Here is a 20,102-nt window from a genome sequence, read left to right as displayed (position 1 = left end):
TGGGTAACTTGTGACTTCTCTTTATCTGGAGCCCCTGGACACAACCAAATGTGCTGGGCGCCAGGACAGATACCACAAATTCCTTCATCATCATGTTAATTGTTCCTGCACCCACCTAAGTATGTGTCCATCATTTTACTTTTTATCCAATCCCAGGGGTTTCCCTGCTTTGCTTATTCCTCCTCCTTAATCTATCACCAATGAATTTCATGTAACCCACCTATGTTCCTTTGATTGCTATGTATAAATACGGATGTAACCCCGCCATTCTCTGGAGCACTATCTCAGTTCGTTGAGGTTCTGCTTCCCGGCATATGTGGACAGTTTGGCTCAAATAAACTCACAAAAATTCTTCACAGGTTTCAATGGGTTTTTTTTTTTATGTTAACAGGTTAATAAGGAAATCAGAGGCATTTGAAGAACACCCTTTTCCTTCCGTGTAAATATAGGTAATTCCCGTTATTTGTGCTAGTTATGTTCTACAAAGCTACTACCAACACTGAATTAGCTAATACTGAACCATTGCTCCCAGGGGAAAACAGGGCTATTCCCGGTGAGCCACTCACTGGTCACAACGTTTTAAGTCACCTAATCAAATGCAAAACCCTGTTTTATGTGTTTTGGCTTAAAGACACTTTATCTGATATATGTTTTCCTATTAACATCGAGTTCATGGCCAATAGCACTGTAACTCACGCCCGAGTGAAGCTTATCTACACATGCACTTTCTCCATTAGGCACATCACAGAGTTCTTGCACTTAAGAACATTGGCTAGCACTTCAGCGCTACCCTTAGGGACCATTTTAAACAGAAAAATTACCAACAAAAAGCACAAACGTGTGAACAGCGTGGCACTAAATAGACTGTGAAGAGGATACTTGTTTACAGTGTGCGAGCTGAAATGAGAAGGCAGAGCTTTGCTTCCTTTGACCTAAGGAGGGAATGTGCACTTTGGGCAACTAAATTTTTCACCACTCTGCACAGATCTATAAACGGAGATAATAATAATTATGAAAGGGAGGATTTAATAAAAGGTAGCTGTGAAGATTCTGGTATAAGACACAGAGAGACAGAAATGTTTTATTTTTGCATTGACTTTGTATGCGAAACAAACGAGTACATAGAATTGGTTAAATGAGCTATCAGATACTGAATAGATCAGGGGTGGGCAAACTTTTTGACTCGAGGGCCACAATGAGTTTTTTGTTTTGTTTTTTTTTTGCACTTTAAATTTTCTTTTAATCTGAATCAGCCTGGATTATAGCATACTATATTTTCTGTCTCTTTAGACAATGGGTTCTTAAAATGGACCAGAGGGCCGGTACAAAAGCATGGATGGAGTGTTTGTGTGAACTAATATAAATTCAAAGTAAACATCATTACATAAAAGGGTACGGTCTTTTTTTTTTTTAGTTTTATTCATTTCATATGTGTATTAACAGAATTTTATGCAGATCCTTTGGGAAACTCAGAGGAAATTGAAAAGATAAAAGTGTTATAAAATAAAAAAGTAATATAGTGTAGATTCAATATATAAGGCATCTATTTAATACTTAGGTATTTTAGCCAAGAATGGGTATAATATGCCCTAAACCAGTGGACAGCAAACTGTGGCTCACAAGCTACATGCGGCTCTTTGGCCCCTTGAGTGTGGCCACGAAGTTTCAATCACACTGTACGTGCGTGCCCGCACGTGGTATTTTGTGGAAGAGCCACACTCAAGGGGCCGCAGTTTGCCAACCACTGCCCTAACCGGTTTGGCTCAGTGGATAGAGTGTCAGCCTGCATACTGAAGGGTCCCAGGTTCCATTTCGGTCAAGGGCATGTACCTTGGTTGTGGGCACAACCCCAGTAGGGGTTGTGCAGAAGGCAGCTGATCAATGTTTTTCTCTCTCATCGATGTTTCTAACTCTCTATCCCTCTCCCTTCCTCTCTGTAAAAAAAAAAAAAAAAAAAATCAACAAAATATATTTTTTTAAAAAGGAATGGGTATAATAACTTATTTGGAATTATTGTTACAAATTTCTTCTGTTCTTCAAGAAACCTGTACCATTGCTGATGTAAACCTCCAAGTTAATGAAGTTACATAATCATATATACATGTGCCTAACATTCATATATGAATATAGAGTAAAAATTATTTTTTCCCTTTGGCTCTTAAAGAGTAGAATTTAGCAACATGTGGATTGCAAGGAAAAGCTAAAAAATAAAGATAAAAATTCAAGCCCTAACCGGTTTGACTCAGTGGATAGAGTGTCGGCCTGCAGACTAAAGGGTCCCAAGTTTGATTCCAGTCAAGGGCATGTACTTTGGTTGTGGGCACATCCCCAGTAGGGGATGTGCAGGAGGCAGCTGATCGATGTTTCTCTTTCATCTAATGTTTCTAACTCTCTATCCCTCTCCCTTCCTCTCTGTAAAAAAAAAATCAATAAAAAAATATTTTTAAAAAAAGATAAAAATTTAAGTTTGAAATCTCTCTCAACACCTACACATGTTCTTATACTTCACGCTCAACCTCCAAATTCTGGAAAATGTTTCTATATAACCTACTAACTCAATAAAAATATCCCAGGTTGTCATGGTGACATAGTTCTTTCCCCTGCAGAACATTGCAGTCTGGTGCAGTGGTTTCCTAATTCCTTATGGTTGTAAAATCTTTCTTTTTCTGTGTTTCACCTTTGCAGCCTAATACTACATCTGAGCCTGCTAGACCGGTGGCAAATTAAAGATTTAATTTGGAATAAGGTAAACTTAATTAACAGTAAATCAGTCTGGAAAGCTGATGAGATCCTTTGTGGGTATATGTCCCACAATGGTCCTTGATGAAAACATTACAGCATTCAGTCCTTGCTAGAATTTCTCCTTTATTTCTTAACCTGTATGGGCTGATTAAATTTTAAAAATCTTGTCCAGGTTTTTAGAACAATGATAGGAAATTGGTAGTCAGGATATGAACTTTGGGTTAGCCACTCTCTTCCCTTCACCACTAAACCCTTTTTTAGTCCCATCTCTCAGTCCCAAAATGGGAGCTTTGCAGGTTTGTGAGTTCCTATAGTGCAGAGACTTGTGGATGTCATGGATTTGAGCTCAGTTCTGACAAATGATCTTGCTGCCTACGTTGGTCTGCTTCAGGGCTCCTCAAGTTATCTTTGTGGGAGGGTATTCAAGAGCAAGGGCAGGTCTTGGCAAGGATTCCTTGGACACAGAGGAGAATGAAGAGGCTAAGAAATAGAACAGCAGAGGAAAGCAAGAGAAAGCTGCATGTAAGCAACAGGAAAACACCCTTTGTGGTTGTCTAATACCCATTTGAGGAGAGAAACCATACCTTTTGTTTGTCTACATGATGAATAAATAAATGGCTATTTGGTGGTACCATTACCAAGTATTTTGACTTTGCCCATGCCCAAAGCATGTTCTCCATGAAGGCTAATATCAAAGTGTAAGGTATGTATCACTTTATTCTCTTTCATGAATCTTTAGTTCATAAGTAGTTATCTAAACCTGGAAAGTCTGGGATCCTAGAGGTAAAAAAAAAAATATTTAAGGGAGTCTTTGAGCTCTTGCAATATTTAGAAAAATCTAATCAAAATTGAGGGAAAATCTGCAACAAGGAAGCAAAGGCTTCCCAAAACATTGAGTTTCCTTGCTCTTGACTGATAATACATGAGTTTAATATGGGCAAATATGTTATTTCATTTTGGTCACAAGCTCACGTCAGTAGTTATATGTCAATGACTTTGGTGAAGAAGATAAAACAAATCATTATAATTTAATATATTTAATTTTATTGAGAAAACAGAAACATCTTCAGAACCTTGGAGTTCAGACATTCCACAAATAACTCTTATCTTTTATTCACTGCAACACATACATGTCAGCCCTAAGTTAGCCAACATAAATATTACCACCCCGTCATAGGTGCTGTGCTTGAGAGGTAGATGAAATAGAGATGTGGGGGCAGAGAGGAAGGAGCATCTAATCCTCCTTGAAAAAGAAAAGAAAAGAAAAGATGGGGGCTGTGAAAGAAGGTTTTGGAGAGAAATTAGTCCGTGAGAGAGCTGATTCCTGAACGCTGGTGGGGTTTTCAAAAGAAACAGATGGCTTGAAGATCTGGAGGTGCTAATTACAAATGGTTTAGCTGAAACCTGGAGAAATGAGACTGACAGTTGACAGGGACCAGACTTGATGAATCCTAAAAACCATAGCAGAGAAATCATGGCAACAGGATCCACTGAAGACTTTTACAGAGGAGTAACCTGTTGACATATGCTTTAAAAATGGACAATTTTAATGATAATATGAAGCATGAATTGGACAGGGCTAGGAAGACCAGGCTCATTATTTTCTTAATTAAAAAACTTGTTAATTGGGTACAGCACACACACAGGAAAGTGCATACATATTAAATGTTTAGCTTGAAGAACTTAGAGACAGAACCTAGGGAGAGAACATGGCAAAAGATCCTGGATAGAACCTGGCTACAGAACTTGGCTGGAGAACCTAGACAGAACATGGCAGGAGAACCTGGGCAGAACCCGGCAACCGAACTTGGCTGGAGAACCTACAGAACCTGGATAGAACATGCCAAGAGAACCTGACTAGAACCTGGTGACTGAACCTGGCTGGAGAACCTGGACAGAACCTGGCTGGAGAACCTAGCGAGGGAACATGGCTACAGAACCTGGCTGGAGAACCTGGAGAACCTGGCTGGAGAACCTAGCAAGAGAACATGGACACAGAACCTGGCTGGAGATCCTAACCAGAACTTGGCTAGAGATCCTGGCTAGGCTGCTGATCAACTGAAAAAAAAAGTTTAGCTTGATAAATGTTTTCATATATATATGTATGTATACATATGTATATATTTTTATGTAACCACTAACCAAATTAGGAACTTTTCCAACATCCCAGAAGAGTCTCTCTCCTGTGCTTCCCAGGCAATACCCATTGTAGCTTCCACTCCTTCACCCCACATTCTATGGAGAACCTCTATTCTGGCTTCTATCACCATAGATTCATTTTTCTTCACCTTTATATAAATGGAATCATGGGCTATGTAATCTTATGCCTGACTTCTTATGCTCAACATTACCTGTGTAATTTCTCCTTGTTGATGAATGTAGCAGTTCATCCTTTTTAATTGCCATGTATATCCATAGTATGATTTTATACCACATTTAACTTATCCGTCTTACTGCTGATTGACACTTGGGCTGTGTCAATTTTTTTGACCTTATGAATAATAGTGCTTAGAACGTTTTAATGTATCTTTTGTTAATGGATATACCCACTCACTATTCTTGGGTATATGTCCAGGAGTGAAATTGCTATTATAATCAGTATGCTTATTTTTAGTCATTCTGGTACCAGACTGTTAGGTGGACATCAGGCTATTATGAATAAAGCTGCTAAAGATATTCCTGATAGATCCTCCCTTCCCCCAACTGGTGGGTGGAATATGATGTAACCTGCAGCCCGGACATACCTGAGTGACTAACCATGTACCTTATATGGACTATACATTGGACGACCAATCCACACCTGCCAAATACCCTAAGCCCTTGTCCTATATGGACAATGCAGTAAGCCACCAATCAGTGTGTGCCGAGTACACTAAGCCCCCCACCCCTTCCCATTCCGCCCCTCAAAAGGCGTGCCCACCCCTGCACGTGCTGCTGTCCTCCCCTTGTGAGACAGCCCGGCAGGTCCTTCTCCTCTAATAAAGCCTGTAGTCCTGGTTTTCGGCCTCTGTCTCATCTTTCAATTCCCATATAGGTCTTTCTATGGACATATATTTTCATTCCTCTTGAGTTCAGGTACCTAGGAATGAGATTGCTGTGACATCTGGTAAGCCTATGTATATAAGAAACTGCTAAACTGTTTCCCAATGTGGCTGTATCATTTTGAATTCCCACTGGCAACTTCTGAGAGTTCCAGGTGCTCCTGTCCTTGTCAGTATTGGGTAGTGTCAGTTTAAAAAAAAAACTTTAGCCATTGTTATAGTTCTAAGGTGATATCTCATTGTATTTTTTTTAATTGAAATAAAATTTATATAACAAAATTCATCAGTTTAACCATTTTAAAGTGTATGATTCAGTGATTTTTAGTATATTCCCAAGAATGTGCAATCATTACCATTAATTACTGATTCAATAGTTTTAATTGTTGTAGGTCATGTATTCAGATGTTTTCTTTTTTCTTGAGCCAGTTTTGTTTTTGTTTTTGTTTTTGGCCAGTTTAAACATGCTTTCCTTTAGCTCTTTGAAAATATTTAAAATAGCTTCTTTAAAATCTTTGTCTAGTAAAGTCCAACATTTGGGCTTCCTCCTGGACATGGTTTTTATTGATTGCTGTTTCTCTAATTATGAGTTATACTTTCTTGTTTTTAGGATGCCTCATAATTTTTTTGTTGAAAACTGAACATTCTGAATATAATAATGTGACAATTCTGGAAATCAAATTATTTTCCTACCTCAGAGTTCACTGTTACTACTTGGCTATTCCCTATCTCTCTTTCAAGATTCAGCTATAGTTTCAGCTCTAACATAAGAAAACCTTAACTAATCTTTCATTCTGAATTAGATGTGCTCTACAGCTCTCTCTCTCTCTGTCTCTGTATATATATATCCTGGTACTTAGCATGATATATTTTAATTACTCTCTGTTTTTTCCTACTAGATGCCACTAGATAGCAGGGACCATCTTTTTTAACTCCAATGCCTAATTAACATGTCTGGCATATAGAAGGTGGTGAATTCAAGTTTAATAAATGAATGATAGATTTATGCATATGTAGGCAGAGAAGGAGACAGTGATGAGGAAGAGATTAAAGGTACAGAAAGCAGCCCTAACCGGTTTTGCTCAGTGGATAGAGCGTCAGCCTGCGGACGGAAGGGTCCCAGGTTCGATTCCGGTCAAGGGCATGTACCTTGGTTGTGGGCACATACCCAGTAGGGGTGTGCAGGAGGTAGCTGGTCTATGTTTCTAACTCTCTATCCCTCTCCCTTCCTCTCTGAAAAAAAAAAAAAATCAATAAAATATATTAAAAAAAAAAGGGTACAGAAAGCAGAGTTGGGATGCCATTGATGAAACAATGTCTGCCAAAGAAGATAGGTTTCAGTGCACAGGAGGAGTGATTAGTTTTAAAAATGAGATATGTCTACATCTCAGATCGGGATAGAAATGTGAGAACATGAAGGGATTGTTACTAAGGTTCATCCTTTTCTCCCTCTGTAAAGAAGTGGGGGCAGAGGGCAAAGGGTAGGGAGTCAAGACGAAGAAGAATAGAGGATTGAAGAAAATGACAAAGACTTGGAATGACTGTTATGGAGAATGGCAATTTCCTGATCAAGGAAAGGTAAAGGAATTGCCAAGCTGTGGATAGAATCAATTGAAACTGGAAACTCTATCTTCCTAGTTTTGAGAGCTCGTCTGATTCCCCCCGCAAGCCAGACACAGGCTCCCACTTTTAGAATCTGAGGGGATGAATTTCAAAATTGACACAGGGTTGGGGTTTGCGGTGCAGGCAGAAAGACAGGTTCACAGGTGGACAGGATGCCTGTTAGAGAGAAGAAAGAGTCATGTCTGCGGAAAGTTCAAATGCTATTGTAGGAATTTAAAACGATAGACCGTGAGTGGGGAAGGAAAGATGATGCTCGGCCAGGGTATCGCTCCACCCTGAATACTTGTGCACACCGGCTGGGCAGGGGATGGAGGTCAAGCTGCCACCGGAATGTCGTGGCCGTAACAGCTGTCACAGAATCCGGAAGGGGACGGCGCTAGCGCACAAGCAGACTTGGGAGAGGCGTCTTGATTCTCCGCCGCGGCGGTCCTCGCCTACTTGTCAAACCCAGGCTCGGGGCGGTTCAGAACCTAAAAGGAAGTTTTCCGTCCCCGAGTGGCTCCGAGCAGCCTGACCCGGAAGTTCCTCTGCCGACCCGGAAGCAGGGCCGTGCGCCAGCGGCGCCGCGGCGGAGCCGCCGCCCCCACGACTGTGCGGCTGCCTCGCCCCGCTGGGGACCCGGGGAGCGCCGCGCCGGGCGCCCAGATGGTCCTCGGCCGGCGGCGGCGGCTGAGGCGGAGGGAGGATGACCTCTTCTCGGGAGCGGGGTGCCGACCTGGCCCGTTTCTACACGGTCACCGAGCCTCAGCGACACCCGAGGGGCTACACGGTGTATAAGGTCACCGCCCGGGTGAGTGCGGGGGGTCAGGCGGGGGTGGTGTCTTGAATTGGGAGGTGAGGGTCTGCGGTGGGGACCCTGGCGTGGGGGTGCCTGGCCCCGGTCCGAGCCGAGGGTGGGACTCGGGGCGCCTGGTGCCGGGCGTGCGTCAGAGGGGGGACTTGGGGAAGGCTGGGGAGCGCTGAGGGTGGGATGCTCGGGACTCCACCCGGGAAGGCTGCGGAGTCGTCCCCGTTCCCGGTGGGGCAGGGGTTGATGGTTTTCCATGGATGACTCAGCCCCCCATCCCATGTGAACTTTCTCTTCGGAGGCTGAAATTTGCAGAAGTGGGTTTGCTTGCTTCCGAGGGATGTGCAGGTTAAAGAATTTATTGTCTTATCTTACTTATGTAATGGGCCTTTCTTCCCTCGGCCATTTATACAGCGTCATTGTTTGCCCTGAGGCAGACGGACTCTCGAGGATGTCGGTGTTAGGGTCACAGCCCAGGACCTCTGCCGCCTGCCTTTTTGCCTTTGGGTCTTCCAGGGTTTACGGTGGGAGACAGAGGAGAAATTCCAGGGAAGGTTACTTGGGCGAGCTGCCTTGAGAGCACATTTAAAGGCTGCGAGTCTCCTATATGTTAACTTAACCGGGTTCAATTCGTAGTACCCGCTTTGGTACTAAAAATTGCTCTTGCTCCTTGTAAAGAGAGCTTGTGTCTCTCTCCTTGGGAAATAAAGAAGAGTACGATTAAGTTAAGTCTGTGTGTAGGAATGTAGGTGTGTCTGAGTATGCATATGTATCAGGCATTTTGTACACATCACCCAAGTTACTGCTAATTTTTACGAGGAGGAAACTGAGGTTGCCGGAGGTGTTGTAACTTGCCCAACTTTACACTGCAAGTCAGCAGCGCATCTGGGATTTGAGGCAACCCTGCCTAACTCCAAATGATACAAAAAGTTCAGAATTAGCTTTATCATTGCCATTCATTGCTTGGAAAAGGAGAGGTACAGATAGCAGTGATACCACAATACACGTTTGGAGGATGCAGTGATCATGTGTGACAACTCAGGAACTAGGTCTTGAGAACAACTTGGCACGTGCTTTATAGAAATGGTGCACAGTTGAGACAAATGTCAGAAGGTGGGATGAGCAAGTTTGTTTAAAGATAAGACCAGGCCTGGCCTAGAGGGCTGTGTTGAGAATAGAGGGAAATTTGCTACTCCCTGTTGTTTGCAAGGAAAGTTGTTATATAGGTGTAGTGTAAGAGTTTGTTTTTTTAAGATTAAGGGCCCTTATTATACCACTCTTGAAACCATTGTAGGCCTTGGGACCTTCAAACATTGCGGCTTAGTTTCTTAATATAATTTATGGAATTGGAACAATTTTCAACATATGTAATGTTTCCCTCATGGCACCCCGTTCATCCCTTATTTTAACACCACAGTTATATTGTATTAATCTGTTATATGTCTGTGTCTCTAGTATATTCAGAATAGGTCTTTATAATTGGTATTTGTTTCCTTTTATAACAGCTAGGACAGTGCATGGCACACAGTGTCTAAAAAACATTGTTGAATGTTTTCCTCTCCATTCTAGGCAACACGCTCAGTAAGTGTTTAGTTCCAGGCACTAAATGCTGCAAGGGATAGAGGCTGAATAAAACATGGACCTTCTTTCAAGGATATTCATAGTAGAAGAGAGTTTACAGGTTTTGAAGAAGTATAGTACAAGACAGAAAGTGTTAAGTGCCACAAGAGAATAGAAAAGAGCTATGGGATTTCAGAAGACAGAGATTGCTTCTGGCTCAAGGGATCTGGGGACATGTACCAATTAAGACCGGTGGTGAACGATGAGAAGAATCCAGATAGGTGGTGACAAAAGGGGAGGGCGTAGTAGGTGGAAGGGTAGCTAGAAGGGAGAGAGCCAATAAGAGCTTGAAGGCATAAATGTGTTTGGAACTTGAATAGCAAACACTGTATATGATAATTGCTTGTATTCTTACTTTACAAAAGGAGAGGTTAACCCGATTCAGATCTTAAGTATCTTTTCTTAAGCTGTGAGCTATTTACTGGACTAACTTTTATGACAACATAAATTAGAACACAAAGTAGCACATTGCCTCAGGACTAACCAAATCTATATAATATGCATGCTACATATTGCTGTGGTTATTTGAACTTGAAAATTGCTTACACTGCTTTTCTTCTCTTTGTAAATGTTTATGTCCTCATTTGTTGCTTTGGTGACAGATTTTAATTTTAATGTTTGAGGGTCAACATGGAGATATACTTAAAAAGTAACTGTAGTTAATATTATAAAACAAGTAAAATATTGGTTAATTTTTTTTGAGACTTAAGGAGGAAAAAAAACATCTTTCCTCAGGAGAATTAACCAGGTAAGTAGTATTCTCCTGAGAGAACTTTATGAGATAAAAATTAGGAATGTCTTCTCTATGTTTCCTGCTACTGATTTACTTTAAGCTTTAAGGAAATAATCTCTAAATTATTGATCCTTGCAGGGTTCTTTATTGAAGGAGTAGATTTAGAATAATCAGAAGTATCATTATTAAATTTTGGGTAGCATAAAAGCTCTTGCATCTTCTTAAATCTCCCTTATACTTTTTAAAAAAATAGTTTTCTGGAACCTTGTGGCCAGTTACAAGCTTGTTAACATATTTTCTAGGTAAACTCTGTGTTGCTTATTACTTTTTATCTAGAATAAGTACCTCTATTCAGAATTGGAAAATTCTTTTGTAGGTTTCTTTGATTCTTTAGTTGAAGGAGACAGAGATATAAAAAAACCATTAGCAGTTTTGGCTTGTTTCATCATGCTAAGTTTACAAAATTCTCATACTGTGATATAGATTTCTCATCAACATTAAGTTAATGGTAGTTTTTGCTTGTATTCTTTCCATGAGTATGGAAAGCAAAAGGTATGCCTTTATGTAAAAAAGACAGTGTTGCTTATGACTTTATTTTGTTTATATGACTTTATTTACTTTATATACAATAAAATTCACCAATTTTAAGTGTACAGTTTGATGAGTTTGGACAAATATATACATATTGGGTGTCCCCCAAAATATAGACACACATTTTGAATAATTATAAAGGCAGTGTGTATTAAAGTACATTTTATTTTCAAAATTGAGCTATCAGTCATAACAGTGTGTGTACATTTTTTGGGGACACCTGTAGTTGTGTAAGCACCACCACGGTCATCATGGCAGAAGCTCCCTGATGCTCCTTTGTGGTCAATTCCCTCTCTCCACTCCCTGTTTCTAGGCAAACTCTGGTTGCCTTTTTGTGATAGATTAGGTGTGTTTTCTAGAATTTTATATAATTGAAATTGTACAGTATGCACTTTTCTTTCTGGTCTGGCTTCTTTAACTTAGCATGATTATTTGAGATACAACTATGTTGTCTGTTTTTATTCTCTTTTATTGCTGACTGATATTCCATTGTATGGTTATATTACCATTAATCAGTTTACCTGTTGATGGACATTTGGGTTGTTTCCAGTTTTTGGTTATGAAGACAGCTATTATAAACATTTGTATACGAGTATTTGTATGGGCATGTGCTTTTATTTCTCTTGATAGCATATATACTTATAAACTGTAGCTTAATACTAAGTCCTTTTTTTTTTAAATATATTTTATTGATTTTTTTACAGAGAGGAAGGGAGAGAGATAGAGAGTTAGAAACATCAATGAGAGAGAAACATCGATCAGCTGCCTCCTGCACATCTCCTACTGGGGATATGCCCGCAACCCAGGTACATGCCCTTGACCGGAATCGAACCTGGGACCTTTCAGTCCGCAGGCCGACGCTCTATCCACTGAGCCAAACCAGTTTCGGCAATACTAAGTCCTTTTTCAAAAAAAATCTTTCTTGTTGAAATTATTATATATGTCCCCCTTTCTCCCCATTAACCCCCTCCAGCCTGCCCCCATCTCCCACCCCAGGCTTTCACCACCAAATTGTCCCTGTCCATGGGTTGTGTGTGTGTGTGTGTGTGTGTGTGTGTGTATATATATATATATGTATATATATATATATATATATATATATATATTTTTTTTTAGTCTTTTGTTGATTACCTCTCACCCACCCACTCTCCCCTGCCTTCCTTCCTAAGCTTATATCCTTGTAAACTGTAGCTTAATACTATGTCTTTAAAAAAAAATCTTTTATTTTTAAATTGCAGTTAACATACAATATTATATTAGTTTCAGTTGTATAACCCAGTGATTAGACATTTATATAACTTATAAAGTGATCACCCCGATAAATCTAGTACCCGTCTGACACCATACATAGTTATTACAATATTATTGATTATATTCCCTATGCTGTACTTTACATCCCCATGACTATTCTGTAACTACCAATTTGTACTTCTTAATCCCTTCACCTTTTTCATCCATCCCCCCAACCCTCCTTCCATCTGGCAACCATCAAAATGTTCTTTGTATCTATGAATTTAATTCTATTCTGCTTGTTTGTTTATTTTGTTTTTTATATTCCACTTATAAGTGGAATCATATGGCATTTGTCTTTCTTTGTCTGACTTATTTCACTGTCTGACTTATTTCACTCAGCACAATACCCTCTAGGCCAGTGGTTCTCAACCTGTGGGTCGCGAACAATGAAAATACATCCTGCATATCAGATATTTACATTACGATTCATAACAGCAGCAACATTACAGTTATGAAGTAGCAACAAAAATAATTTTATGGTTGGGGGTCACCACAACATGAGGAACTGTATTAAAGGGTCGTGGCATTAGGAAGGTTGAGAACCACTACTCTAAGCCTTTCCATGTTGTTGCAGATGACCAGATTTCATCCTTTTTTATGGATGAATCATATTCCATTCTATATATGCATCACTTCTTTATCTGTTCATCTATTGATGGGCACTTAGGTTGATTCCATATCATGGCTATTGTAAATAATGCTGCAATGAACACATGGATGGATATGTATTTTTGATTCAGTGTTTTGGGTTTTTTTGGATAAATACCCAGAAGCACAGTTCCTGGATTATATCTGAGCTCCTTATGAAATATTTGTTAAGTAGATAATATAATTTAGCACACTGGACAGGACCTAATGACAATTTGATCTGTTGATTATTATGGGCCTGAGGTAGGCCAAGCTATAAAGTCTGGTCTTTGTTTAAGGATAGGCAAGAGGGCTCATTTTAAGATTTTTTTGTTGTTTTTGTTTATTAGGGAACTGGTAAAAAAGCAATTCATGGCTAGTGCCAGAGCAAGTATTCAAATCCCTTTCTTCTTAATTCTTTCTGTTCTGCCAGCATGCTTCTTCAGCTTTTGATTGGCATTTCTTTGTAAAGACAAAATGGATTTACCTAACAGCCAATAGGAATATTTCTCACATACTTGGAATTTTAATGTCTAGGAGGGCTGGTTTCATTGTGTCCAGGAAAGAGCACTTTGTTTAGAATCACAGAGTTGTGAGATTAGGTACTGCCTTGTTATTGATTAATATTATTAGTATTACTGTGTTACTGTATGCTCTTGGGCCTTGATTGTCTCATCTGATGAGGCAGGGTTTTGCTGAATGAAGGAAAAGATTTAATTTCTTAGCACAGTAGGAGATAGTTACTTTATTTGTTTTCCTAAATTGAGAATTTGCTTTTGACATTAACAGAGGCGGATGGATCACAAACATCACAGTGGCATTTTCCACTGTGTTCCAAATTTTAGTAGGTGTCACACTAAATACAAAAATAATAATAAATAAAAAACATATGATAAAAATAGAAAGTAGAGTAGATAGATGACCTTGGGAAATACTATAAAGTTTCCTTTTGGAGATTTACAAGGCATCATAAAGTACTGTGTGTTTCTTTTTTAAACAAAGGTAAACTGAGTTCATCGTTAGTCTTTTGAGATCACTGATTTTAAAGAATACCAGTATTCCATGCAGTGTGGTTTGTGAAGCAGTGCTTTAGGGTAATAATTTTCAACATGACTTGGCAATAGAATTCTATCTATATCTATCTATCTATCTATCTATCTATCTATCAATCAATCATCTATCTATCGAGACTTCTCAAGTAAGTACTTAATGAGCCATTGGTAGTTAACGCTTGCAACAGAAATTTATGAACTTTAAATGAAAGATATCACTGCTTTAAATTCCAACTTTTATGGAATTTGTTGGCTGAATTTTGTGACAAAATATTGAAATTCACCTCAGGGAAAGATTATGAAGTAGTAACAGTCTATATCAGAGTGAATGTTGTATTTTTGTTTTAGAGTTGATATTACTTGTTGAGATCATTGCTAATATAGTATTAAAAGTTATAAATAGCTTGGTCTCAGGGTTCAACTTTGTTCATTTTCAGTATGGTCATATTCTTACTTCAGATTCCTGATTGGTTTTCTTATTTTTCATCAGTTTTGCTGAAGAGAATTATATAATTAGAAAGAGTTGTTACTAATGGACATCTAGGCTCAGCCCATGTTATTCTAACCCCTTTGTTTTTGGTGTCCACATCAGAGGACACATTCTTAACTGATTTAAATGAGATTACACCTGTGGGTCTACTGAACACCTCATAGTGGGTTGTCATTTGGTTGAACTTGGTAAGGTATCTGGCAAGTGATTATGTTTTTATAGTGTAGTGGCATAGGAATCAAGCCTGATGTATTCTCCATTATACTTCAGTACCTCCCTGCAGAGTAGGCACTAATATTTGTTGAATAAGTGAAAGAATAAGTAAAATCTAATGGTTGACAGGGTTTTGTGGAGTACATAAACAATTACTGCTGTTTTTGTTTTGGGCTGCAGTAGTGTTGAGTTGATCCTAATCCCCAGTTCATGGTACTGTTAGTAGTTATCAAAAATGTTTTCTTCCTATCATCTATAGGCAACCATTTTTATGTGTTTAATGTATCTTTTAGTTTTTGCAAAATGCGTATTGTAGCATCAAGTTCATGAATTTTACATTTACATAGATGTTATTATGTATTTAATGTGAGATTTTCCCACTCTACATTGCTTTTTAATGATTTAAGCACCCAGCCTTCTTTTCTAGTTTTGTGAGGAAATCTTTCTAAATGGTGTTAGACTTTTTGGCTTTTGTAATTAGAGAAATCTGAAAGAATCCTCCCTCCTCCTCTTTGCTCAGAGAATGAAGATAGCATTGTCCTTGAATGCTGATTATAATTTTTTATAAGTTACTTTTGTTTTCTTCACCATTAGGTGGTCAGTGATTACTTCTCATAGATATTGGTGTATCTGAGCATTGTGGCTGTATTTTTTTTTTTCATTGAAATTTTTATTGAGCTAATTATAGATTCACTTCCAGTTGTAAGAAATAATTCAGAGCAATCCCTGTATACTTTGTCCATTTGCAGCTGCTTTATATATTTTTAATTTATATGGAGTCTGAGAAGAGGATTAGAGAAGTTTGGTAGAATAATGTCAAGTGAAAGTGAAGGCTGAGGCATTCTCGTGTAAATGTAATACATGAACTTTAGTATTTGGACTTTATTTCAGCTGCCTTTTTGCTGGATTTTTTAGTATGTGTTTCAGATAGTGAAGTTATATAGCTGAGTTCTGTGTAAGTGACATAATATGGTATTTCCTTTTTTTTAAAATCCTTACCCGAGGACATATTTTCCATTGAATTTTAGAGAGAGTGGAAGGGTGAGGGAGAGACAGAGAAATACTGATGTGAGATGTGAGAGAGACACATTGATTGGTTGCCTTCCGCATGCCCCTCACCAGGCCAGGAGCCTGCAACTGAGGTACGTGCCCTTGACTGGAATTGAACCCGAGACCCTTCAGTCTGCAGGCCGACGCTCTATCCACTGAGCCAAACCGGCTAAGGCTATTTCCTTATGCTTTAAGTCAGTGGTTCTCAACCTCCCTAATGCTGCGACCCTTTAATACTGTTCCTCATGTTGTGGTGACCCCCAACCATAAAATTATTTTCGTTGCTACTTCATATCTGTAATTTTGCTGCTATTATGAATTGTAATGTAAATATCTGATATGCATGATGTATTTTCATTGTTACAAATTGAACATAATTAAAGCATAGTGATTAATCACAAAAACAATATGTAATTATATATGTGTTTTCCGATGGTCTTAGGCGATGTGACCCCTGTGAAAGGGTCATTTGACCCTCAAATGGGTCGTGACCCACAGGTTGAGAACCGCTGCTTTAAGCAAATTGAAATTTTTATACAAATACTATTGAAAGTAATTATACAAATGTGAAATCTTAAATTTTGATAATGATGAGATATTTCTGTGTATGTTTTGTTTCAGGTTATTTCACGAAGAAATCCAGAGGATGTCCAGGAGGTAACATGTTATATGAAAATTTTATTTTATATATTTGACAAAAAATTAACTAAATGCTCGATTGAACAAATTGAATTGTTTGTCAGTCTTTGTGTTGGTATGTTTGTGTAGAGATTGTCTTCAGCTCACAAAACAGTATCAGAAGTGTCCTAGTTCAGACCTATTAAGTATATTTTAAGTTGTCATAGGTTTTAAGTTATATGACTAAGAATTTGAAGATTATTCAGATGTATTAAATATGTGTTAGATTTTAGTCGATGTTAAATTATAAAAATAAGATTTTTAGGAATTATAGTGCTATTTAATAATGTAATAATTTTTCTCATACTCATCAGATTTCAATATTAGTTAAGGGCTCCTATTTACCTATTTCTAAATTATGATGCCTGATTAATATAAACTTGAAAAGTATTTGGTAACTAGTATTCATTTTAAAGATTATAATATTAAGTTATGGGTTTCTGTGTACTTCCATTTTTATATTGAGTTGACATGTTGACATCTTGGAAAACTGCTTTGTGTGTAGATGTTTCTTTTTTAAATTTTGTAGGTGCTAAGTTTCTTTTGTCAACTCTCCCTTTCTCTAAAATGATACCAGTTTGTTAAGGTTTTTGCTTAAAACTGTGGTTCTGTATTTATTATTATTTTGTACTTATCTACCTTTAGGAATCCTATCTGAGGAGCTTACTTTTTTTAACAGTTTTAAAATTTACTTTTATATTAGTGCTTGTTCATTTTCTTTAAAAAATTAATTTATTGTTTAATTACAGTTGACATACAGTATTATATTAGTTCCAGGTGCACAACATAATGATTAGACATTTATATACCTTCCAAAGTGATCACCTTGATCTCATTTTCACTAAGATTAGAAGAACATAACATGTTGGGGATTTTATTTCTTACTAAAGAAACAGACATTGTAAATGAGCAGTCTTAATTCTGCAACAATATTTTTTTATTTTTTATTGAATTTTAATGTCTTTAGGTGGGGTATGTATTTTCGATTTAGCCATAAGCCCCACTACTTCTTACAGAAAAATCTGGCTTGATTCATACATTTAAGTGGATTGTTTGGTACTGCTTGGTTTGTGTATGTGACATCAGATTTAGAATATATTTTGACTTTTATACATTACCATTTCTTATTATATCTAATATGGTATTTGTTTTTTCTCCTATGGTTAAAAAATAGTTCAATAAAGGACATATTTTTAAAAGATTCCTTACTATTTTCCTAGGGTTTTAAGATATCTAACTCTTCCCTACATCCCCTAGCCCCAATAGCCATGAAGAGACTATTGTAATGTTATTTTGGAAGAAAAGAAGATGTATCTATATATCTATCCTTCTAAAATGGCAGAGAAAGTGATTTGCACCATTGATTGAAGTACTCTCTCTACTTAAGTGTCAGCTGATTAGTATGAACTGTTCTTTAGGATTTAGAATTCTTTAGAGTGTTGAATTAGTAGTCAATGCCAGGGTTTTCTGCTTTTGAAATTTACAACTCTCTTAAACTGAAAGTGGGTTGTGTTTCTTTTGAAAATATTGTCTGATTGCTATGCTGTAGTTTGTAGCTTGATGTTCCCCTTTTCCAGGGAGAATCCTGAACCAACCTATCATGAACATACTCTCTGCCATTTCCTTAATCCTTTTTTTGGAAAAACTCTTTTATAATAACAACTGTTGGTGAACCATTCATCAGAAAACTCTTGTAAGTGTCCTTTAGTTAGATGATTGCATGGTCCTTTGTTAGAAATGCTATAAAAAACCCCAAAACAACCATGTCTTCTATTTGGCTTCTTAAAATATAGAATAACCTCAAAATTATAACAATATTTTTTAGTTTCCCATATGTTTCATTGAAACATTGGGATTCTCATTAAGGAGAGGAATTCACCCTTTAGAATTTGTTTCCATTTCCTTTTCTTTTACTTTCTATTTCTGTTAATTGATTCATTTAGTTATTGCTTTAGAATTTAGACTTTGCAGGAGTATTGAGGATTAGTCAATGTATACTTAATCTAACCAAATATAGGGCTAAAAATATGCTCTCCTTATAAAATGAGAAATTTTGCTGTTTGTTTTATACATACATACATACATACCTACCTACCTACCTACCTTAGCACGTGCAGTGTTTTCTTCCTAAGAATGCTTAAATACTCACATGGAATAAATAATTTTAAAATTATCAGCTTTTTTTTCTTATCTGTTAGACTTTTCTCTAAATTTTTATTTATTAAGAGCAGCATGGATGAATTGGAGGGGGAGCAATAACAGTCAATGTGGCCTCTTGTTCAGAAGAGTCTCTAGGGCATGAATACTTGTATCAAGTAAAGAGAGAGGTGGAAATATGCCCTCCCTCTCCCACCCTTTAAAGAGAGTAATCTGTCTGGCTCTGTTTCTCTGTAGGTAGTACATTTTACTGGTGTCAGAAATTTGTCAAGGGAAAGAAAATTAGTAAGTAATAGTATGGTAGATGATTCAGCAGGTTCTAGTACTATGGAAGAGTAAAAAGGAAAAGTTAATTGAATTGAGTGGTTTTGTAAAATACAAGAGATCTAAATGTTTTTGGTATCATTAAATGAAGTTATCTTGCCCTAACCAGTTTGGCTTGGTGGATAGAGTGTCAGCCTGCGGTCTAAAGGGTCCTGGGTTTGATTCCCGTCAAGGGCATGTACCTTGGTTGCAGGCACAACCCCGGTAGGGAGTGTGCAGGAGGCAGCTGATCGATGTATCTCTCTCGATGTTTCTAACTCTTTATCCCTCTCCCTTCCTCTCTGTAAAAAACCAATAAAATATATTCTTAAAAAATGAAGTTATCTTAAAACTTTTTAATGTAAAAATAAGGGAATGTTTCTAATAATAATTAAGCTTTTATTAAATTTGTAGTCTATATATGATTGTCATTAAATTACTATTTAATTGAGGAATTTTACTCATAATTTTAATGAATAAGAAATTTCTGCAGAAATGGTTCAATACAGCAGTAGCTGTTAAACAGTGATTTTTATTTCATTTTATTTTTTCCATCACAATTTAACCCGTCTATGTGCTCTCCCACCTCCACCTACTCCCCTTGATTTTTTTCTATAATAGGAAAAATTTGATTATTAGAGAAAATAATTTTTTGCATGTATCTGTTGCGACTATGTGTAGTCTAATTATAAACATTTATACTTGTTCATATAATGGGAGTGTGCTTCTGTTTACTTTTCCATTTTTAAGGTTTCTAGAAATGTCCAAACTTAAAAGGAGTCAGTAAATGGTGACATTTTGTGATGTTTTGGTTTCCTGCTTTCTTGAGGGTTTACATTTGTTCTTAGATCATTTAGTTCTAAAGTTGTAGTGTGAAAATGAGGAATATGGGAGTGAATAAATTAGGACATGGTGAAGAAACACAGATTCTCACCTTGTGGGGGTGGTTCTTATTCTTGCTCTGACAATCTACTGGTTTATATACCATGGTATTATTATCATTATTATGACTAAATTAACTTTTGCCCCTTAAGTTACACTGCCTTTATTTTACAGTGGCCCTAAATAGAATATACATTTTATCTGCAGATTTGTTTCCATGAGC

At 37.6% G+C, this 20,102-nt stretch overlaps 1 protein-coding gene across 1 annotated transcript in view; it reads left to right on the top strand.

Moving 5' to 3' along the window:
- Positions 1–7,929: 7,929 nt before the first annotated feature.
- Positions 7,930–20,102, top strand: part of RPS6KC1 (ribosomal protein S6 kinase C1) — a 134,571-nt gene continuing 122,398 nt past the window's right edge. The window contains exons 1-2 of the mRNA XM_081112762.1: positions 7,930–8,193; positions 16,481–16,516. Coding sequence (XP_080968888.1) covers positions 8,089–8,193; positions 16,481–16,516 — 141 coding nt within the window. The 5' untranslated portion in view covers positions 7,930–8,088. The remainder of the gene's footprint in view (positions 8,194–16,480; positions 16,517–20,102) is intronic.

This window comes from Myotis nattereri (genome assembly GCF_964212035.1).
Source record: "Myotis nattereri genome assembly, chromosome: 18".
Lineage (NCBI taxonomy): Eukaryota > Metazoa > Chordata > Mammalia > Chiroptera > Vespertilionidae > Myotis > Myotis nattereri.
Note: the sequence above shows the minus strand (reverse complement) of the source record. Positions and strands in the feature narration are given on the sequence as shown.